The 24,791-nt window shown below is 37.8% G+C and overlaps 1 protein-coding gene across 2 annotated transcripts in view; it reads left to right on the top strand.

The window, feature by feature from the left end:
* Nucleotides 1-24,057, top strand: part of cdk13 (cyclin-dependent kinase 13) — a 94,594-nt gene extending 70,537 nt beyond the window's left edge. For both annotated transcript variants that reach the window (XM_028803977.2, XM_028803976.2), the window contains exons 10-14: nucleotides 9,151-9,267; nucleotides 10,963-11,094; nucleotides 16,753-16,949; nucleotides 17,726-18,211; nucleotides 21,970-24,057. In XM_028803977.2, coding sequence (XP_028659810.1) covers nucleotides 9,151-9,267; nucleotides 10,963-11,094; nucleotides 16,753-16,949; nucleotides 17,726-18,211; nucleotides 21,970-22,799 — 1,762 coding nt within the window. In that variant the 3' untranslated portion in view covers nucleotides 22,800-24,057. The remainder of the gene's footprint in view (nucleotides 1-9,150; nucleotides 9,268-10,962; nucleotides 11,095-16,752; nucleotides 16,950-17,725; nucleotides 18,212-21,969) is intronic.
* The last annotated feature ends 734 nt before the right edge of the window (nucleotides 24,058-24,791 follow it).

Below are 24,791 nucleotides of genomic sequence, written 5' to 3'. Positions count from 1 at the left end.
TTTAAGTGGGAGAACTTGCACAATTGGTGGCTGACTAAATACTTTTTTGCCCCACTGTATAAATGCTTGGTACATTCTAATAAAAATTTAGAAACTTATTTTTGTAATTACTATATTGACTCCAAAACATAGAAAGTGGATATTAACAGCTTGAAAATTAGACTAGGAGTTAAATTAATACCTGAAGTAGGTTGGAACAAAAACTTGCAGCCACATGGGACTGGGTTTGAGAACCATGAACCACTGGCTTCTAGTGTGTTTTTTTTTCCCCATAATAAACAAAATTAACTTACCCAACCCCACCCCTTCTGGTGATTATCTTAATAGAACATTTTCAAACCTTTTGATCATCCCCTTATATACATTTAAAGCTTGATTTTAAAGCAGATGTTTTAAACTTGCATTTTTCTGAGGTCTTTTCTATGAGGGAGTGGATAATGTCCCAGCAGTAACAGGGAATACTAAGGTGTTACCAAGTTATTTATAAATATTACAGGGAAAAGAGCCACTCCTATTAAATAGGCTGAAATCAAAATAAATCACCAGGACCGAAATGTATTTATCCTCCAGTGCTTAAGGAAGTCAGTGAGTACATACAGTCATATGAAAAACTTTGGGAACCCCTCTTAATTCTTTGGATTTTTGCTTATCATTGGCTGAGCTTTCAAAGTAGCAACTTCCTTTTAATATATGACATGCCTTATGGAAACAGTAGTATTTCAGCAGTGACATTAAGTTTATTGGATTAACAGAAAATATGCTATATACATCATAACAAAATTAGACAGGTGCATAAATTTGGGCACCTCAACAGAAATATAACTTCAATACTTAGTTGAGCCTCCTTTTGCAAATATAACAGCCTCTAGACACCTTCTATAGCCTTTGATGAGTGTCTGGATTCTGGATGAAGATATTTTTGACCATTCTTCCATATAAAATCACTTTAGTTAAATTTGATGGCTACCGAGCATGGACAGCCTGCTTCAAATCATCCCATAGATTTTCGGTGATATTCAAGTCAGGGGACTGTGACGGTCATTCCAGAACATTGTACGTTTCCCTCAGCATGAATGCCTTTGTAGATTTCGAACTGTTTTGGGTCATTGTCTTGTTGGAATATTCAACCCCAGCGCAACTTCAACTTTGTGACTGATGCTTGAACATTATCCTGAAGATTTTGTTGATACTGGGTTGAATTTATCCGACCCTCGACTTTAACAAGGGCCCTAGTCCCTGAACTAGCCACACAGCCCCACAGCATGATGCAACCTCCACCAAATTTGACAGTAGGTAACAGGTGTTTTTCTTGGAATGCGGTGTTCTTCTTCCTCCATGCAAAAAGCTCTTTTTATTATGACCAAATAACTCAATTTTTGTCTCATCAGTCCAAAGCACTTAGTTCCAGAATGAATCTGGCTTGTCTAAATGAGCATTTGCATACAACAAGCAACTGTGGTGTGAGTGCAGAAAGGGCTTCTTTCTCATCACCCTGCCATACAGATGTTCTTTGTGCAAATTGCGCTGAATTGTAGAACGATGTACAGATACACCATCTACAGCAAGATGTTTCTGCAGGTCTTCGGAGGTGATCTGTGGGTTGTCTGTAACCATTCTCACAATCCTGCGCATATGCCGCTCCTGTATTTTTCTTGGCCTGCCAGACCTGGGTTTAACGGCAACTGTGTCTGTGGTCTTCCATTTCCTGATTACATTCCTTACAGTTGAAACTGACAGTTTAAACCTCTGAGGTAGCTTTTTGTAGCCTTCCCCTAAACCATGATGCTGAACAATCTTTGTTTTCAGATCTTTTGAGAGTTGCTTTGAGGATCCCATGCTGTCACTTTTCAGAGAAGAGTCAAAGGGAAGTAGAACTTGCAATTGACCACCTTAAATACCTTTTCTCATGATTGGACACACCTGTCTATGAAGTTCAAGGCTTAACAAGCTAATCCAACCAATTTTGTGTTGCAAGTAATCAGTATTGAGCAGTTACATGCATTCAAATCAGCAAAATTACAAGGGTACCCAAATTTTTGCACAGCCAGTTTTTCACATTTGATTTAATTTCATACAACTATATACTGCTTCACTAAAAATCGTTGTTCAGAAAACACCCCAGTATTCAGATGTTCCTAGGAAATGAAAGACACACCACTGTTATCTTCTTTGTTGAAAGTAAATTATTATGCAGGCTGAGAGGTGTTCCCAAATTTTTCATATGACTGTATATAAACCCTTGAAACATTTTAGGAAGTCACTGAGGAAATTCAAGAGGACTGGTAAACAAATATTATCTCATTATATAAAAGGGTGATTGGGCAGATCCCAGTAACTATAGGCCAGTAAGCATAACATGCATCATAGGTTAATTCCTTTCATTAACTTATAGATAGATAGATACTTTATTAATCCCAAGGGGAAGTTCACATACTCCAGCAGCACCTTACTTATACAAAAAACAATATTAAATTAAAGATTGATAATAATGCAGGTAAAAACAGACAATAACTTTGTATAATGTTAATGTTTACACCCCTGGGTGGAATTGAAGAGTCGCATAGTTTGGGGGAGGAACGATCTTCTCAGTCTGTCAGTGGAGCAGGACAGATACAGCAGTCTGTCGCTGAAGCTGCTCTTCTGTTTGAACATGACACTGTTTAGTGGATGCAGTGGATTTTCCATAATTGATAGGAGCCTGCTGAGTGCCCATCGCTCTGCCACAGATGTCAAACTGTCCAGCTCCATGCCAACAATAGAGCCTGCCTTCTTCACCAGTTTGTCCAGGTGTGAGGTGTCTTTCTTCTTAATGCTGCCTCCCCAGCACACCACTGCATAGAAGAGGGCGCTCGCCACAACCGTCTGATAGAACATCTGCAGCATCTTATTGCAGATGTTGAAGGACGCCAGCCTTCTAAGGAAGTATAACCGGCTCTGTCCTTTCTTACACAGAGCATCAGTATTGGCAGTCCAGACTAATTTATCATCCAGCTGCACTCCCAGGTAGTTATAGGTCTGCACCATCTGCACACAGTCACCTCTGATGATCACGGGGTCCATGAGGGGTCTGGGCCTCCTAAAATCCACCACCAGCTCCTTGGTTTTGCTGGTGTTCAGGTGTAGGTGGTTTGAGTGGCACCATTTAACAAAGTCATTGATTAGGTCCCTATACTCCTCCTCCTGTCCACTCCTGATGCAGCCCACGATAGCAGTGTCATCAGCGAACTTTTGCACGTGGCAGGACTCCAAGTTGTAGTGGAAGTCCAATGTATGTAGGCTGAACAGGACCGGAGAAAGTACAGTCCCTTGTGGCGCTCCTGTGTCGCTGACCACAATGTCAGATGTGCAGTTCCCAAGACGCACATACTGAGGTCTGTCTTTAAGATAGTCCACGATCCATGCCACCAGATATGAATCTACTCCCATCTCTGTCAGCTTGTCCCTAAGGAGCAGAGGTTGGATTGTGTTGAAGGCGCTAGAGAAGTCTAGAAACATAATTCTTATAGCACCACTGCCTCTGTCCAAGTGGGAGAGGGATCGATGTAGCATATAGATGATGGCATCCTCCGCTCCCACCGTCTCCTGATACGCAAACTGCAGAGGGTCGAGGGCGTGTTGAACCTGTGGCCTCAGGTGGTGAAGCAGCAGCCTCTCCATGGTCTTCATCACATGTGATGTCAGAGCAACAGGCCGAAAGTCATTCAGCTCACTAGGACGTGATAACTTTGGGACTGGGGTGTGATGCAAGATGTTTTCCAAAGCCTCGGGACTCTCCCCTGTTCCAGGCTCAGGTTGAAGATGCGCTGTAGACGACCCCCCAGCTCCGATGCACAGACCTTCAGCAGTCGTGGCGATACTCCATCTGGACCCGCTGCTTTGCTGGCACGAAGTCTCCTCCGCTCTCTGCTCACTTGCGCTGTTGTAATTATGGGTGGGGATGTCTCTCCTATGCTGGTATCAGCAGAAGGATGTGTGGAGGGTGAGTTTGAGATTGAGCAACACAGAGTAAGAACAGGTGTTTTACTGAACAGCCAGCATGGGTTCAGATGAGGGAGATTGTTTTTTTACTTGCATGTTGTAATTCTATAAGGCAGCAACAAATGGGTACGATCAGAATGGTAAATATGATATTTATCTTTACTTTCAGAAAGCATTTGATAAGGTCCTACATGAAAGGTTGGGCATCAGACTAGAGGTGGGAGTTGTGTAGAAGGTGTAGTGTAAAGATGAGTGCATTATTGGCTAAAACACAGGAAGCTAAGGGTAATGGTGATTGGAACCATATAAATGACTTGGATAGAAATATAAATAACAAGCTGGTTAAGTGTGAAGATGATACCAAGGTAGGAGGATTGGCAGATAACATAGAGTCTGTTGAATCATTATGAAGAGACTTGGACAACATAGATGCCTGGGCAGATTTGTGGCAGATGAAATTTAATATAAGTAAATGTAATGCATTACACATAGGAAGTAAAAATGTTAGATTTAAATATACAATGGATGGTCTGAAAATTGAAAGTACACCTTCTGAGAAGGATTTAGGAATTTTATTGGAGTTCTAGACAGTGTTCAGAAGTCATTAAGAAGGCTAACAGAATGTTAAGAGTACAATTGAAAGGATGTTATGCTCAAGCGTTATAAAGTACTGGTGAAGGCTCATCTGGAGTACTTCAGAGTTTTGGTCTCCAGGCTACAAAAAAAAGACAAAAGTGCTAGAAAAATTCAAGAGAAGAACTACTAGGCTGATTCCAGGACTGCAAGGGTTATGAGGAAAATTTAAATAGCTGAGCCTTTTCAGTTTAAGCAGAAGGGTATTAAAAGATGACATGATTGAAGTATTTAAATTTATAGAAAGAATAAGTACAGTGGATCGAAACTGTTACCTTTTAATGAGTTCAGCAAGAACATGACAACACAATTGGAACATTGTTAAGGGTAAATTTTGCACAAATGTTAGGAAGGCATATTTTGTTTTGTTTTTTTTTCCCCTTACAGAATTATACACACACAGAATAAGTTACCAAGTAATGTAGCAGACAGTAGGACTCTAGGGACCTTCAGAACTGGACTTGATGATATTTTGGAGGAATTAAGTGGATAGGACTGGCGAGCTTTGTTGGGCTTAATGGCCTGCTCTTGTATAAATCTTCATAATGTTCTAATGTTTCTGCAAATTGTAATTCCACCTTTGTTTTTTCTTCTGATACAGTGGTTTGCATTTATTACTGTGGTCTTTTGTAATTTCCTTTAGCAGCAAATGACGATACATTCGTCCTTAAACATGTTAGGAAGTTGTGAGATTATTAGTAACCATTATTACTTATTTTATTATTTTTCCTAGCAGCTGTGATTATTTTTTGCCTTTAATTGCAGTCATTTTTCTTAGTCAGTCTGGTTAGTTGCTGGATAGTTGTTTCTTCCTCTTAGAAAACATTTTCATGTTCACGGCAAAATATGGAGATCACCGTATATAAATGCCTTTTTTAATTGCTATATACAGTATCTCGCAAAAGTGAGTACACCCCTCACATTTTTGTAAATATTTTATTATATCTTTTCATGGGACAATACTGAAGATATGACACTTTGATACAATGTAAAGTAGTCAGTGTACAGCTTGTATAACACTGTAAATTTGCTGTCCCCTCAAAATAACTCAACACACAGCCATTAATGTCTAAACTGCTGGCAACAAAGTGAGTACACCCCTAAGTGAAAAATGTCAAAATTTTGCCCAATCACCCATTTTCCCTCCCCAGTGTCCTGTGACTCGTTAGTGTTAAATGGTCTCGGGTGTGAATAGGGAGCAGGTGTGTTAAATTTGGTGTTATCGCTCTCGCACTCTCTCATACTGGTCACTGGAAGTTCACCATGGCACCTCATGGCAAAGAACTCTGTGAGGATCTGAAAAAAGAATTGTTGCTCTACATAAAGATGGCCTAGGCTATAAGAAGATTGCCAACACTCTGAAACTGAGCTGCAGCACGGTGGCCAAGACCATACAGCGGTTTAACAGGACAGGTTCCACTCGGAACAGGCCTCGCCATGGTCGACCAAAGAAGTTGAGTGCACATGCTCAGCGTCATATCCAGAGGTTGTCTTTTAAAAATAGATGAATGAGTGCTGCCAGCATTGCTGCAGAGGTTGAAGGGGTGGGGGGGTTAGTCTGTCAGTGCTCAGACCATACTGCATCAAATTGGTCTGCATGGCTGTCGTCCCAGAAGGAAGCCTCTTCTAAAGATGATGCAAAAGAAAGCCCGCAAACAGTTTGCTGAAGACAAGCTGACTAAGGATATGGATTACTGGAACCATATCCTGTGGTCTGATGAGACCAAGATAAACTTATTTGACAAGTGTGTCTTGCCTACAGTCAAGCATGGTGGTGGGAGTGTCATGGTTTGGGGCTGCATGAGTGCTGCCGGCACTGGGGAGCTACAGTTCATTGTTGGAACCATGAATGCCAACATGTACTGTGGCATACTGAAGCAGAGCATGATCCCCTCCCTTCGGAAACTGGGCTGCAGGGCAGTATTCCAATATGATAATGACCCCTAACACACGTCTAAGACGACCACCGCCTTGGTAAAGAAACTAAGGGAAAAGGTGCTGGACTGGCCAAGCATGTCTCCAGACCTAAACCCTATTGAGCATCTGTGGGGCATCCTCAAACGGAAGATGGAGGAGTACAAGGTCTCTAACATCCACTAGCCCCATGATGATGTAATGGAGGAGTGGAAGAGGATTCCAGTGGCAACCTATGAAGCTCAAGTGAACTCCATGCCTAAGAGAGTTAAGGCAGTGCTGGAAAATAATGGTGGCCACACAAAATATTGACAGTTTGGACATTTTTCACTTAAGGGGGTGTACTCACTTTTGTTGCCAGCAGTTTAGACATTAATGGCTATGTGTTGAGTTATTTTGAGGGACAGCAAATTTACACTGTTATACAAGCTGTACACTGACTACTTTACATTGTATCAAAGTGTCATATCTTCAGTGTTGTCCCTTGAAAAGATGTAATAAAATATTTACAAAAATGTGAGGGGTGTACTCAGTTTTGTGAGATACTGTATACTCACGGATAAGTCAGGACATGATTTCACCATATAATTTCTGGTATTTTATAATGTCAGTTGTATAAGTCGAATGCGGAAAACTCACGCTATTAGTCCAAGAGATTATGATATGGTAACGCCCACCTGAGAGAGTAACCACAGAGCACAATGCCTTCTTTTCTATGTGGGTGCAGCAATGTGCTATATCAGCGTGTGCTCCTAATCTCTGTCTCTCTCTTTCGTGCCCATGTAACCACATGGTAATACCCAAACTATTCCAAAGCAACGTTTGCACAGATTTGTGTTTTTCGTATCTCATACGACTTTATTGTAAGCACATCCCTTAACTACAATGGAGCGTTCGATCAGAAGAAAATATGAAGCTGGTTTTAAATTAAATGTCGTTGCAAAAATTCGATGCTTCTGAGAAACTGAAGTGAGATTGGAGGGGGCAAGATGTAAAAAAAAAAAAAAAAAAAAAATTTGTCGCGTTTTTGAATGGGCGTATAAGTCGGGATCTGATTTTATGATCAATTTTTCAGGTTTCAAAACCCGACTTATATGTGAGTATATACGGTAAGCAGAGTGATAAATTCAAACTGTCTTCAGTGGTGTATCTTTAATGGCACCAAACATGCTGCAGTTGCACCATTTATCTATAATTTGTTACTCATAACCAGCATGGCAGTAAACAAAGATAAGATATTGATACCAAAAATTAAATTTAAAATACCTAAAGTGAAACTTAGTTTTGTCAAAATAGATTTAGAAGCTATTTCTATTTTGATGTTTTTCTATTTGCAATATAACTATTACAAATGTAAAGCTCCATAAACATAAATGGGTAAATGCCCCCACATTATTTATTTATTCATTCATTCATTCATTTTCCACTTCTTATCCAAAACTGGGTCACACTTGCTAATTCATACTGTGGGATGCCAAGGCTTTCCCAGGACATCTGGGAGATATAATCCTCCCACCGAGTCCTGGGTTTGTATATATTTTTATACACATTATATTCAGATTTGACAATTGTAGAAATCTAAAAATAAAATATATTGTAGATTTTAATTCTGACTTCCAAAAAGGAAGCCGAGTCTGGGGACTTGGAGGGGCAGTCACCCACCAAAAAGAAAAAAACTCTTGGTGGCAAGACTTTATAGGTTAATGATATTTGCCTTTTATCCATGAAAGCTGTGGATTTTGTTGGGCAAACCTCTTGATTTACCAGTCGATCTACATTTTTACTCTCAGCTATTGCAATCTTTAGGTTGTAACTAAAAGAACTCAATTGTGGATTTAAGTGGCGGAAATGATCTTCCTTCACAGGGTGTCTGGGCTCAGCCTAAGTGAAAGGGTAAAAAGCACAGACATTCATTAGGGGCTCAGATTAGAGTCACTGCCTCACTGCATCTAAAGGAGACCATTTTTGTTTTTTTTGTTATGACTTGTTAAATTGGCCTAGAGTGGGTGTGTTGTTGAGTCAATGATTTGTGCTTTCTGCTGTCACAACAGAGAAAGTAGAATGCAAAATTGACATAGTCCCCAAGTCACATCACTCTCGTTTTGGTACCCACCAACCATACACACATCTCATAAAGCTTAGTCTGTGATTCTATAATCAGTCACGTTTGTGCTGACAGTAAAATGGTTGCCAAATGCTCCGTTCCTATAGCAACAATTTAAAAGAAAAGGCCCATAGACAGAGCATAATTCTCAATTGCATTTCTCATGCTGCACAATTAGGATTCTTCATGTTTTTATAATAGATAGATGGTAGGTTATTTGTTCAAGCTTTATTTGTCCCCAGGTGAAAATTTGGCTTTTTACAGAAGCTCCTTAAATAAATAGAAAAAATAAAGGAAAACAGTACGGAGCTTCTGTAAAAAAGCTGCTACTGTTCAATTATAAGGTTTGTTTTGATAGTCTTTTTTTCTTAATATACATGCATGCAATAGTTATGTGACTGATGTTTTCAAGGGTGGTAACTTGGGTAATTGTTTTGTAAATATTAGATTTACAAATAGATTTTAGTTTATAAATATTTAAGGGGTCAAACAGTTGATAATGTAATTTTTTTAATTTGCAGTCGTATTTGTGGAAGCCCATGCCCTGCTGTGTGGCCAGATGTAATTAAACTTCCATATTTCAATACAATGAAACCAAAGAAGCAGTACCGTCGACGTCTTAGAGAGGAATTTGTATTGTAAGTTGGTTTTTCAATTTTTTGCCTGGAAATGAAATTTTGGTTCATTTCATTTTTCTCTTAACAGTGAAATATGGTTTTGTTAGTGTATGATAATAATAATTAAGTGCTTGCTTTTTGGTTCCTACCTCAAAAGCATTTGACTTTCTGTGGATTAATTTGCAGTCACATTTTTCTAAATTTTATTATTGAAATTAATACATAAATGAATCGATATATTTCAGTTACCCATAGTGTTTTATCATAAATGTGTAGCTAAAGTATGTGATGAGAAATAACATTCATTCTGCGAGGCATTTTAATCATTAAGAGTATAATTCAGGTAAGACAGTACCTATATGAAATTGATTTAAATTGTTTCTGCCTTTAACTAAAATTCTTACTTATATTTAATATAATCTGTGTTTTCACACTAGGTACATTTTTGGATTTTTCTTTTGAAGATGAATGATAATTTGCAAAAATTGTTCTTGTTTTATTTTGCATTTCCGTCTGTTATATTAAGTTGTTGCTTCCATAAACATCACAAGCTAAAATTTTCTCTTTATGTAGGTAAATGTAATAGTTGATTTTACAGTAGTAAATAGAGTATCCCTAATCTGAAATGCTTCAAAATTTTAAACTTTGAGTGCCAACATGATGCCACCTATGTTGCCTGTAATTTTTTTTTATCTTTTACTGCTGAGCAGATGTACAAAACATGTGCAGATTCCAAAAAGATTTATTCATTCTGAGTTCTGATTGCCTGTGATCAGGTGGGGATTCCCCTGTGAAGCCCCACAATGTGAGAGAGAGAGAGGTTGCACTGTAGTTTCAATATGCTTTGTATTGAAGGAGAAAAGCGATAACACTTGCACAGCAATTCAAAAGTACTGTACCCGTATATATATAAAAAAAAAAAAAAAAAAAATTCCACATCAGGTCTCATTTATAAATCTTTGCTTGGATTAGATCGTAAAAATATGCATACACCAAAAAAGGAAAAATACAACAGCAAAAAGACTGATTTATAAAACCTGGCATAAACACATTTCTGTGCTATTTACATTCATAATTCACAACTGTCTTGTACATGTGCATATATGAACAAGCCTTAAAACTCATATTGGCATCATGGATGACTTGTGCATTAATAGAATGTCGCTACTTATGGTTAACAAAGCAGCCTCTTTCTCGCTAGGTGCCTAATTACAACAGGAGTGTAGTAATTTGTTCAGATTACTTTATGAAAACCGGACACTGCAGCAAATTGACTTTTTATGCTGTCAAAACATTTTATGTTTTATGTATGTTTTTGCACACTATATGAAAACCAAATGTACTGCCTTATTGGCCGAAGGTTTACTGAGATGTTCCTGATCTGTTTGCCAGTTCTATGAGAAGTGACAACAGGGAGCCTATATAGCAATTGATTGTTCATTGATTCTAAATAGAAAAAATCTAAGGTCCACTAGCAGAGCAGGATTTAAAAAATTGCTTTTTTGACAATTAGAGCTACTACTGAAAACTAAGGATGCATTATCAAAAATGAATGAAAATAACTTTGACAGGATCAATTACTACACTATTTCAATTTACTTAAGAAAGATAAACACATTCAGTATTGGGTGCTTTGATTTTATTAATTGTACAGGGAAAAATATAGGTGCATATTTAATTGTATTTATTTAATTCCTATTTCTTTTTCATTTATAGCATACCCACAACTGCATTAGATCTGTTTGATCATATGCTTGCATTGGATCCAAGTAAACGATGCACTGCTGAACAGGCCCTTCAGAGTGATTTCTTAAAGGATGTTGATCCTGCAAAAATGCCTACTCCTGAGTATGCTTTTATGATTAATATTGTTTTGTTAGAAAGTTTTTAAGATATACATGGTTATTTTAAATTGTGTTTATTTTAAAGAAAACAAACTGGTGGAAAAAACACCAGTTACGGTTAGGGTGTGTTCGGATTCAGCGGGTTGAAAAATGGATGGATGGAAAAAAAAGTCCTCTTTCCTGAATGTTAATGTTCTTGTCATGTCATTTTCTCACCCTTGCTAGCATAGGTCACAAGGCAGGAACAAACCCTGGACAAGGGTACCAGTCCATTTCAGTGTTAACACACACCAAACACACACTAGGGCCAATTTTGCATTCCCAATTCACCTAAACTGCATATCTTTGAACAAGGGTAGGAAACTGGAGCACTCTGAGGAACCCTTTGCTGACACAGGCAGAATATGCAATCCCCATTCGGCAATCACCTGGGATGTGAACTGTGGTCTCTACTGTGAGGCATCACCACTGTGCCATGTGATCATTCATCTGACATTTATTTTCATTAGTCTACTTTGTCTTTCGGAATATAATAAATTTAGTATGCTTAACTCATGGTACATAAAAATTGACAAATTAATAGTTCTGACTATGATTTGAACATACCTTTATTAATAGAATTAAGAAAATATGTTGCGAGATGCATTATTGAAGTTTGTTTTCTTTCTTTCAGTGCTCTTAGAAGGCATGTAAACTGCAAATTATTAAGCAGAAATTTTATATGAAACGGTTTGTATAACATTTTTGGCACAGAATATGTCAAGACTGACTAAAGTCACTGTTATTTTCCCTACCTGAAATAAAATCTGTTTGCAAAAATGAAAAGGGATATTAGAAGGATTAGGCAGTACTTCCAGGCAAAGCCAGAATTAAGCACCCACTGACAATGAAGTCCTGCATTTCATATTTAAGCAGGACTCAAACCTGAAAAGACAGGAGACAGTATTAGCATACTTTTTTTAATTTTCTGATAGTGTGTCCTTTATATAAAAATGTCTGCAGCGTTTTTTCCAACCGCACTAAAAATCTCAATATTTTCTGAACAAGGATTAATCCCACAATTACGGGATTTGATGTAAACAATTATTTTTTTTAGTAGCCAAATCTATTTTTGCTTCTTTTCACATTCTTATATGAAGATAGGATTGATTCCTTTACCTTACCACTGATATATGTGTTAATTTTCAAGGTCAAGGTGGGTACATTGGCCACCAGAGCTGGTTGGAAAAATTAACAAAAAGAAAAGAAGTCAATTCAATGTAATGTGTTTATAAACATCACATTATCCATAATATATACTATTATGCAGCTGTGTTCACATGAAGTGCAATCAATGAGTGATGTTCTACAATCTCGTAATGCACTGAACTTCTGTATAGCTCATGTGGAAACAGAAATCAGACCCGCCAGACCAACACACACAGCAGGTGTTTACAGAGTGAACAGAAAACCAAAATGTTTTTTTTTTTGTTTGTTTTTTTTTGTCTCCTCAGTAAAAATCAGTACACTATGTAGATGTGAATAAAAAATTTTCAGAGTTCATTTCCAGGAGATTGTTGCACTGATTTGCACATGCAGTACAGCAGAAATTGACATCTTTTGACTTGCAGTTCTCACAGGAAACACTAACAGTACAAGTTTATTAGCAGTTTTATAAAGTCTCGGTGAATTGTCAAATCATCTTTATGGTATCCATCTACCCTTGGTTTCCCAGTTTTACAATTTTGACCAATTATGTTTGCTTATTACATAGTGCCAATTCGTCTGGTCACCAATAATGATGAGACAGCCTGTATGGAGGAAATTTAAGGTTCTCAGTGATTGGTTCAATAACAGTATGTCCCTCTACTTAAGCAAAAGAAAAGATGTGAATATAGGCTTCCGAACATTTTGAGAGGGTCACACACTTAGTGACATTAATAAGATGAAAAAAGTAAGTACTGAGTGGTTTTACTGTCTTAGAGCTCTAGATCACTAAGGATAACACTAATCTTGCAGTGATCGTTCAACAGTGAGATCACTTTTTTCAGAATGCTGAGAAAAGTCGATTTGTTTACATGGATCCCAATTAACTTCTCCACATGATAGTGAAAACCATACAAGTACACCCTCTTAAGTCAAAAGGCACAGTTCACCACCGAATCCAAGTCTTCCTCCATACAAGACATTTATGAAAACAAATGCGTAAAGAATGTCCTTTCCATTGTCTCTGGCCCCACATGCAAACTGGGAAAAGTAACAAGGCCGCATGTGTAACGTTTGTGGAAATCATTGTCTTTAAGCATATAGAAGAGATTTTTTTTTAAAATTCCAACAAGAGGATTCATTTTAAAATGTAACACCAATTGGCAATGAAAAATGAGGGATGAGTCTTTATAGCAAACAACACCCTAGAAACTCTAGTTGCGGTGTTTTTCATGAAACAGTACCACAGATTTCTTTTCCAACAACATGGTATTGCCAAATATGTATCCATTTCAAGAGGGTTAAAGTTAGCTGATTAGGTTATATTCCTTCAATATGTAGGACATAGATTTCATACAGAGAACAGTTAACAAAAAGTAAAATGTTGTGCAGTTTGTAATTGCACTATTTAAAGCAATTTGTATTGGTGCTTACAGGTTGTTTGTTTTTTTTTTTTTCTTTCAACAAGTTCAGTTGCCTGTTCTTAAGATGTTAGAGTGCTAACGTATTCTTCAAACACTTGAATGCATTCTGTGAAGTTTAAGTACTAACAAAATATAGTACAGTGGAACCTTGGTTCACGAACGTTTTGGTACACGTACAACTCGGTTTACGACCAAAAAGTTCGCCAAACTTTTGCCTCAGTTCACGACCACACACTCAGTATACGAACAAGCCAGTTTCCCGTGCTGCTGAGAGAGAGCCTGCGCATGCAGCTGAGAGGAGAGGGGGGAGGAGGGCTCGCGTGCTGATGAGAGAGAAAGCGAGAGAGAGAGAGAGAGAGCGTGCAGCTGAGAACAAGCGAGTCTGCGCATGCAGGTGAGCAGGGAGCCTGGGTGTTTGTTTCAGTGTTATTCAATGTTTTTACATTAGTTTACTATTACAGTGTGCATTCTATGGTGTAATTAACTATATTTGTGCTTAAAAATCCTTAAAAAAAATATATTTTCATACAGTTTGTACGGTCTAGAACAGATTCATTGTATTTACATACAATCCTTTGGGGGAAATTGCTTCGGTTAGCGACCAAATCGGTTTACGACCAGAGGTTTGGAACGAATTATGGTCGTGAACCGAGGTTCCACTGTATATGTAAATGCTTAGCCCTGATTTGCATATGACCAGTACATATTGTACATTTTTTGTGTTGCAGTCATGTCAAAGGAACGTGTATGTGTAAAAGCTAATGTCTATGGAATAGGCAAGAGCAGGATTTAGCCAGTGTGAATGTTGGATGTCATTGCAAACGAGCCAGTCGTGAAAAGAAGTAGCATAAACTGGAAGCAATATAGTACTTGCTTGGTTTTAAATAGCCAAAAAGTTTTTGCCCTGCTGTTTGTTCAAAACTAAAACTGGACAGAAGACATGATGACAGTTTAAAATTAAGCTTCTAAATAAAATTTATCTAACTTGTCTTTAAATATGGATAGCTGTCAGGCTATTTTGATAAATACGGAAATAAAAAAAAAAAACAACTTAAAACCAGTATTTCTCAGTTACATTTTTATTTCTTTAAAATTTAGCTATAAGACAACACAGAGTGATTTGTGTATGTGTGCTTTCTGGTTTAAGGCAGAACTTGTATATAGGTGTATTGGATCATTAGAGTACAGTGAAATTCTTATTTGTATGTGGTAATCGGCAAGTAACATGTTGCCTCTCTCCAGTGCCATCAGTGAGTATAATATTGCCTGGAAATGTCTTACTATAGTATCATTTACAACAATCAGAGGTGTTGTACATACTGATTTCTTTAGGTAGCCACCTCATCTTTTGTGTCATAATTCAAATGCCCCAGAAAGTTGAAACTTCATGCTTCTTCATAATGTGAAAGTTTTGGTAGTTGGAAGTGCATTATCCAGTAATGGTGCAATAGCATTTAAATATACTTGTACTAGGGGGCTTCGCCCCCTGCTCGCTTCGCTCGCCAACCCCCGTATTTGGTTTTCCAGATGCACACTTTTAAGATTGTTTTTTTCTTTGAATTGTTGCTATTTTATTTTCACTTTTATTTCAGAACTTCTGTAAAAACAATGTTTGTAATCTTGCGAGTCCCAATATGCTGAATCTTTTTAATGAGGTCAGGATAAGTTTCTCTGTTTGGAATTTCAGCATAGACAAAACGATCTACATCATCAGCATTTAATAATTTTTTTTTTTTACAAAGTAACAAAGTAAGTAGAGTTCTGCATTGGACTCCTGTCTGTAAAGTCATGCTATTTTCCTCTCCCAGTTCCAAAAGTACATGGGTTTACCAAGGTGATACCCCAGCTTTTGTCTAGGTTTTTGTACAAGGGCTAGACAGAACGTTTTTGACTCCTGGGGTAAATTTAGGTTTTTAAATAAGCAGTCAGATAAATATATATACTTTAACAAAGTAACCAATAAATGCATGTGCGGTAAACTCCGTTTTTGAAATTCTCAGGATTCTTTATTTGTCACATGCATAGTTATACAGGACAACACGCAGTGAAATGCATCCTGATCCGCTGATCAAAAACTGCAAAGTTAGAAGAATATCAGATTAACAAAAAGTCATAGATCGAAAGATAACAGTATAGTAGAACATAATAAATAAGTAAAATTATGTGAATAAAGTAGAATTAGGTGTTAAGGTGCAATAGTGTAGTAATTATTGTGCAAAACCAAAGTTAGACTGGTGCATAGTTAAATGAGGTAATTTGTTTGTGCTACTGCGATCTTTACTTTTTTATATTTTCTAATTTTCCTACTTTCTTATCCTTTAACTTTCTCCATATGTGTATAGTGCCAAGGTTTTTTTTTTTTTTTTTTTTGAGCCTTTCTAATTTCCCTGGTTTCATAGTCTCTAACCTGCTCTACATGTGTTTAGCGCCAACGTTTGTAAACATCTCTATGAAGTTCTACTTTGTCTTTTACTCACTGTCATTTAATTAAGAGCCGGATTGGACGTGCTTTTTTTTCAATTCCACTTGTTCCGGGCTGATAATTACTTATCTTATTTTCTGAATTTGCACCTTGATTATTCTTTTTTGCTCTTTTTTCTTTCCAACGCATTTGAGTCTCTTTTCTCCGCACTTTTCTTTCTTCTTTGTTTAATTGTCAACGTTTCATTTCTACCCTATTCATTTCATTTCTACCGTATTGACCTTATTCAATTTATAAGCACTGAGAGCCATGGAGCTGTTTGTGCTGTATGACTGCCTTTACACTACTGATTTGTTTTTTTTTGATATTGCTTGTAAGTAGGGTGTGTCTTGCAAGACTCTCGTTCTATGTTCCCGTGAGACGCACCGTGGCAGGTCTGTTTCGTCTCGCGGGTCTTTAAATTATCTTCCGAGAAAGATGACGTATCGTAGACTATCAGGACAGGGGACAGGATTTCTTTTTATAATAGGTAGATGTGTTTAAAATGATGAGTAATTCAAATTCATGTCAGCTTCAGGACTACTAGATGCTTTCATAATGAATTTAAAAAACAATGTTTATTTTTCAACAGCCTCCCATTATGGCAAGACTGCCATGAATTATGGAGCAAAAAACGCAGACGACAGAAGCAAATGCCAGATGAAATGATTGCTCCAAAACTTCCCAGAAAGGATCTTGCTTTTGGCATGGATGATAGCAGAAACAGTACTCCACAAGGGTTTCCGTCAGTTCAGCACAAGTCTCAGAGTGGTACTAATATTGGACTAGGTAGGTAGATGATGCTGTTGTAATATCTGTTTATGTATTCTTAGTATATATTAATCACTTGCTTAGGTAACCCAACTCCTAAAATGAATTATCAGTTCAATGATATTTTACAGAAATCTCATACTAATTTGTGGCATTAAGTCAACAGCACTTATAAGACATACAAATATCTTCTAAGCTTGAAATTTAGGGGGAAAAAAATTATGTGACATAACTGTAAAAACTGATTTTTTTATGTTTAAAAAAAATAAACATTGTTCATTTTTCATCTTTAAAACTAGGTAGGTGAATATTAGGAGTTTTTAGGAGAGATGCTAAAGGTTCCGAAGTGGTGGATGAGGGAAATTAATTCCTTTATCTTCTTTGTTCAACATGTTTGCATATTTTTCTTACTATTTTTGAATGTGTTTTTAACTCAAACTCCTGGTACAAGCTTGCACATATCCTTAATGGAATAAGTTTGGAAATGTTTCTTTAGTTATCCATTTCCAAGAAAATAAACATAAATATTGTGAATGATTCTGGATTAGTAAAATAAAATTAAAAACAAAGCACTATGCTTATTAATTAATCTTGGAGTCAAATTAGGGCATGAGTCGGCATCTGATTAAGAAACTGCAAAAAAAAAAAAAACACACCAGCCAGATACCGACATTTGGAATCCCAGTTTTATAGGTGCACTTCCTTAGAGGAATACTTGAGATGTCTCCATACAGAACTAATGTGATCATGGCAAATAGATTACTAGCTTAATTTGTCTTTATTTATTCTTTTAGATTTAAAAGCAGCTGGACCCCAACTGAGCCAGGAACAGTTATCAATTTTGTTGAACCTCCTCCAGTCAAAAACCACTGTTAGCATGGCTCAGTTTGCCCAAGCAATGAATATCAAGGTAAATGCAGAAACACTGCAGCAACTGAATAGTATGTCTCTTCCACCTGGAATCTTAACCACAGCGGAAAAGCCACAAGAGCCTCTGCCTCCAGTATCAATACAAGAGTCAACAAAGGGGACAGCTGGGACCGTACCAGCAGCAACCTCAGCCACCCGTACACCTCAGCAGCAAGCCCAGCTGAAAACCGATGGAGATGCACCTCCCACAGCAATCCAGAGTGCATTTACAGTTTTACTTACTCAACTACTCAAGGTCCAACAGATGCACAAGAAGGATGGTGTCCTTCCTGAGGGAGACGTGGCTTCTGGAAATAGTGTACCTCAGGAGATCGTACAGCTTCCAGAGCCTAGTCCATCACTTTCACAAGGTTAACATTAAGCATTCTTATAAGTTCCTTAACTTCATATGAAAAATTAATGGGAGATAGCATTCTTAATTTGAATATTACTAATGTTAGTAAAAGTACTGCATTAACCTTACTTATACTTTTCTATAGATAAACATTATAGAACTTATACTGCTCTAGGAACTGTACTGTGCTTTGCCAGTTTTATGCCTGAAGTAGTAAGGGCATAAGGATATATCTGACGTATAGCATTAAGGGGGATGGTTAAGTAGTGATGTGAAAGGTAAGTACACCACATGCATTTTATTTGTTTTTATCTTATGTGGACATATCAATAATTATTCTTCATTTAAACAGTATTTTAGATAAAGTTGATGTAATTAGAAAAAAAACCCTGAAAATTTCACTTGGCAAAAATGTATTCAGTGGAAAATGAACAGATATGTCACTTCTGTTTGTGAAAAAAGCAAGCATACCCTTTTATCTAATAGCAGCAAAAACAACCTCAATTAGGCATTTCCTATAAATATCTGTTCGTCTCTGACATTGACTAAGAGAAAGCGTTTACCACTCCTATATGCAGAATTTTTTCAGCTGTGTGATTTCTGAGGGGTGTCTGCCCTGCACAACCCATTTCAAATCCCCCCACAACATCTTGAAGGAATTCAGATCTGAGCTATGATTGTGCAGTTACACAACCCACCATTTCTTTCTTTTTCACCCATTCCTTGGTGGATTTATGGGTATATTTATGGTCCTTGTCATGTTGCAAGGTCCACTTTCAGCTGAGTTCCTCAAGCACATTCTAGTACAGTGAAGAGCTGGATTAGTGAATTCTGTGATGGTGGTCTGTGACAGGCCCTGTTATAGCAAAGAAGCCCCAAACTGTAACATTTATACCACCATGCTTTACAGCTGGTATCAGTTTCTTCTGGTAAAAGGCTGACTTCGTTTTTTGCCAAATATGTCTTCTGCTGCTGGAACCAAATAACTCCTTGCTTCATCTGTCCCAGAGCACATTATTCCAAAAGTCCTCTTATTTGTGGGCAAACTTTAGTCCTGTCCTGAAGTACTTTCTAGACAGGTTTCTTCCAGGCACACCACCTGAGTAGATCAAATTTGTATAGCCTCCTTCTAATGGTAGATCCATGCATTTGACTCCAACAGTAGAAAGAACTGCCTGTAGGTCTAATGGTGAAATTCTGGGGTTTTTAAAGGCATCCTTTTGCATTCTAATCTCAGGCTGAACTTGTTTGGGTAGCCTAGAGAAGAAGATGTCCACTTGTAGGTATTATTCCAGACAGTGCCGTGGCTGATTTCCAATTGTTTGGAGATCTGTCAAAATATCTTTCCCAGCTCACAGGCCTCTATAACTATTTCTGAAGACCTCCGAGAGCTTTCTTTGATCTAGGCATAGTGATAGCACACAAACCAAACTAAATGTCTGAAGTTTAAAGCAGACCTCCAAGAGAGGAACATCCTTCAAGATCATCTCTAATAATGGTCTAATTATTTGCACCCAGCCTTGTGCAACCTTATTCTAATTTTAGGTGTTTGAGATGAATGAGTGATAAATGTAGAGTTGTACATATTGTTTCCACATGCAAAATTTGCATTTGTTTAATTAAATTATAAATTTTAATTAGTTTGAATGCAAAATATAAATGTGGCGTAATGTTTGTTATATCACCTTTATCAATAGATACTGTTTAAATTGAGATCAAATCTTAATATGTCCATATAGATTATATCACCTTTATCAATAGATACTGTTTAAATTGAGATCAAATCTTAATATGTCCATATAGATTAAAAAAAGATGCAACATTTCATGGGGTCTACCTACTTTTTCACGCGTTGTAGGAGCCTCCGTTTATTGTTTTTATCCATGAGATCTATGCCACACAGGCTGCTGCCACAGTGGATTAGAGCAAGTTTAGTTTACAGGTTGTGTTGTTTGGGCACCACCTACTGACTCTGTATCCATACGGGCTCGTTTCTGTATTTCCGTTACTTGAGGTGTTTCGTTTTGAAGCCGTGAGTTCTTTGCTTCTGGTGTTTGTGAAGCGCATTGTAGGAGCCTCCATTTATTGTTTTTATCCATGCGGTCTCGTTTTTGTTTCTCGGTTACTGAATGACCGTTACGTGATTCAAACATGCTCTAATCCACTGTGCCAGCAGTCTGTGTGGCATGTTTGAATCACATAATGGTCATTCAGTAACAGAGAAACAAAAACGAGACCGCATGGATAAAAACAATAAACGGAGGCTCCAACAACGCGCTTCACAAACACCAGAAGCAAAGAACTCACGGCTCCAAAACGAAACACCTCAAGTAACAGAAATACAGAAATGAGCCCGTATGGATACGGAGTCAGTAGGTGGCACCCAAACAACACAACCTGTAAACTAAACTTGCTCTAATCCACTGTGCCAGCAGTCTGTGTGGCAAGTGTAGTTTATAGGTTGTGTTGTTTGGGCGCCACCTACTGACTCTGGGAAGCCGCTGCGTTTGACTCTGGGGCGCGTTGTAGGAGACTCCGTTTATTGTTTTTATCCATGCGGTCTATGCCACACAGACTGCTGGCACAGTGGATTAGAGCAAGTTTAGTTTACTGGTTGTGTTGTTTGAGCGCCACCTACTGAGTCTGGGAAGCTGCTGCGTTTGACTCTGGGGCGCTGCGGCGCAGTGCGCATGCGCTTCTGTACGTCTGCCGTGCATAAATTAAACTGTCGTTTAGTAATATAGATAGTTCCTCTATGTTATGAGACCAGTCCTGTCCTGCCATTGACGTGGACCCCAAATACTTGTAGCAGTGTATTGTGTCCACGTGCAGTCCCTGAATAATGACTGGGTTTAGAGGCTTATTGGTGCAACAAAACTCAAGAACCAGTTCCCTTTGGTTTTGTTGGTGTTAAACTGTAGACAGTTGTTTCTGAAACCAAGAAGCACAGTCCTCCATGTGACACCTATACTCTAGTACTCCCCATAAGTGCAGAATCATCACAAAATTTCTGCAAGTGACATTACCTGGTGTTATATCTTTATAGCCTGAGTTGGACAGAGTGAAGAGAAAAGGAGAGTTATAGAGCAAGCAGCAAATCGAACATGATTTTGAATTTCTTCCACAATACCAACAAATTCATGTGAACATGGTTAAGTGGGAAGGTGTGATGTCACAAATAGTAACTCCAAATATTTTTAGTATACAAATGTGTAATTTTCATATTTTTTACAGTTTTCTTTTTTCAATTTGTATTCTCAGAATAGAGTAACAGCTACTAATTCTTCAACTCTGTGCTACCATCTCAAACATCCTGATAATCATTATATCAAATAAGCTTGCAAAGAATTTTATAAAAAATAAGAAATATGGTGATCTGACCTGTATATACCTTTATTATCTGCAAATGGCCCCAGGACCCCCTGTGGATGTGCAAAAAACACAGATGCTAGACTTTGATAAAACTTAAAGACGATTGCGTGCACTAAGTGAACAAAATGGCTGATAACGCAGGGCTGAGGGTTGGCTGCGCTTGAGTAAACTATGATTCGAGTCTTGTTGTTGTTTCTGGTGTGTATTTAGTTTATAGCACTGCACATGGGAATTTCAAATGTTCTTTTCACGAGAATACTCCCAATTTTTTTTTTTATATATTTTCGGCCCACAATTGGCCAAAACAATGGATAAGGTTTCCCAACTGTGCATGTTTCAATATAACAGATTACAAGAAAGGCCCTGTTTGCATTGCCTCTGACTAAAATTTTTATATTTTAGATTCAAATGAAGATGATGAGGATAATGAAGTTCCACTACAGAATATAAATGCCCCAGAGCCTCCTGTCATCCTGCCCCCAGATCAGCGTCCTCCTGAGCCTCCTGAACCCCCTCCTCCTACTGAGGATCTGGACTATCGTGCCGAGCTGCACCAGCAAGGAGTGGTTAACATGGGAACTTCCGATTCTCAGATGAGTGTGAAGACTGCTGTGCTGCCACATTTGTCTCAGAACAACATACAGGAGCCGGAATATCAGCCCAGCAATGATTATAGGAACACCTTTCTAATGTCCTCATTCACGTCCAGCAGCTATGTGAATGAGGGCTTTTCTGCAAGCTATCTTGGGCCTAGGGAGAGAGAGACATTTTTGAGTGGTCTAGGCAGCGGACTGGCACCTCATTCTCTAAGGGAAATGTTTAGCAGCAGTGCTTTATCTCACACTGGAGGCAGTGGGAGACCGCATACTCCAGGTTATCCAGAGCCATTCTCTAACACTTTGAGCAGTGGCTATGGAGACAGTATCAGTTACACTGGTGGGGCTTCAACAGCGATGCTGTTCAGCGGCGACAAGGACCACCGATTTGAATACAGTACTAGCCCTTTGCCAGTGCTTTCAGACAGCTCTGAAAATACACATACCGCAGGTATGACTCTGTCAGGGAATATCCACAGTTACAACCATGGAATGAACAGACTTGAAAGCATGCCACATGGAGGACCCACACACGGACAGAACTGGGTATCTCCATCACAAGCTGGTGTCTACTCCCAGGGATACAGAGCTCATCTGAATGCAGCCTCCTTGAGGGGCAGAGGTCTACCTTATTAATTGATTGTAGATGACTTTATAAATGTTCTCAGGCACATTTAAAGCTGGGACAATGGACTTTTTATTACAACTTAGAGCATATTTACAGATTGAGGAAAGGGTAAGAAAGAAATGTAATAAACTATTTTTTGTACATTGTCAAAGAGCAGCACTCATAAGTGGAAACCCGAATGCTCTTACAGTTTTTCGTATTCTTTTTATCCTTTCCAATGCTGTCCTTTTTTGAAAAGGCAAATTTAAATTGTTCTCTTTGAAGTGTACATTTTATGAAGCCAGGTTACCAATTTTATCTGTTATAGCTCTTGTTTCCATTTAATTGAGTTTGGTTTTAGGCAGGATAGTATTAACATTTTAACTGCTAAACCAGGCAACAATGATTGAGATGAACATTTCTTTGTAATTTATCAGCAATATTGTTTTTGGACCAATTGTATACCATACAGCCAAGAAATCTTATTAAAAGCACTGGATATTTTGGTCTTTTGTTTTAAAAACTATTTTGTATAAGGTCACTATCAGCATCAAACATGGCTGCCAGTCGATTGCAGACAAAAAAAAAACTATAACGAGAAATCTTGTATTTAAACAGAGTACTAGAATTTACACTGTAGTCCCCTCCCATTGATACATGAGAGTTTACTAAAATACATTTTACCTGATTAAAAATTTAAAAAAATAATTTTTTTGACAATTTCTGGTAAAATTTAAATAAATGCAGAGGGGGATTTTGTGCCTAATAATTAGGTGTCCAGACTCTCTGGTTTGAGGTTTAAAAAAAAAAAAAAAAAAAAAAAAAAAAGTATTTCTATAAAATTATTTTGTTTTGTTTGCTTCTTTTTTTAAATGTCATTTTGGGCAATCCATTGACGGAGTAATTTAAATTCTGTTTTAGGATTTAATGAGCTCAAATAATCTGTGAGGATTTAAATTCTTTATAAAATGAAAGACTGTTATCTTCCAATTTGGCCTCATTGTTAGGGGTCACTGTGTCATATAATGTTATTGAAACACTGTAAATTGTTTGTTTCATATTACCCTCTAATGTTCAGCAGTTTAGCATTTTATATTTTTTACCCCCCAAGGGTGCGAGTTTCCTCCCTTAGCTTGAGCACCCAGTGTGGAAAGAGGAGCGCGAGTCTTCAGCGCGGCCCCAATTATGGAGGTGAGGTTCTTGACCTTTAGAGCTTGTTTTCCCCCACGTTATATCAGCTGTTTATAAACCATAGTAAAGATCAACAATAAAACCCTGTGACATTGAGCACTTTGTCAGTATTTTATTTTTCACTCTTAACATTTATCTGTGAATTCAGTTATTTTTGTTTTTTCATCAAGTATTATGCTGATGTTTCAGAAGTCTACAAATCACTGTTTTCACTGCTAATTAAGGGTAAACAATAATGTGAATAATATTTCTACCTTTTTATCACAAAAAACATTTTACTAATCTTGTGGGGGTTTTTTTATATAATAAGAGAAAGTTACACAATTAAGGGTGGCGTCTTCAAATTACTTAAATTTGTTTCTATTCATTTCTAGTGAATATCCTTGGCAGATTTTTGAGGAACATGACTATAAGTGTGCTTTGAATTAATTACTCACTTTAATAAAGACAGCAACATTTAATTTAAAGAGTGTCACAATGCCATTTTAGGTTCCCAGCATTTTGTTGGTATAGTGCACCATCACTAAGGTGTTTCCCAAGAGGCAGTGCGTGTCATGTCACAAAAGCTTCGCTATAAAACTCGGTGCCACGCTTCAGCTGTCTGTCCATGGTTACAGACTTAGGCTGTGTCCACACTACCACATTTCATTTAAAAGCAGACATTTTAAATGAAAACGATCTCCATCCTCAATGGAGTTTTCACATCGTTTACAAAGCACAATCCCTGTCCATACTGACATGTCCACAAACACACAATATTAGACCTTCGTCCACATGGGGCAGGCACACATCGGCAGCTTACTCTGTGAAGGAGCTGTGCAGTGAAAAAT

The sequence above is a fragment of the Erpetoichthys calabaricus genome, chromosome 6 (genome assembly GCF_900747795.2).
Source record: "Erpetoichthys calabaricus chromosome 6, fErpCal1.3, whole genome shotgun sequence".
Classification (NCBI taxonomy): domain Eukaryota; kingdom Metazoa; phylum Chordata; class Cladistia; order Polypteriformes; family Polypteridae; genus Erpetoichthys; species Erpetoichthys calabaricus.
The sequence above is the reverse complement of the archived record's forward strand: the minus strand, read 5'-3'. Positions and strand labels throughout refer to the sequence as shown.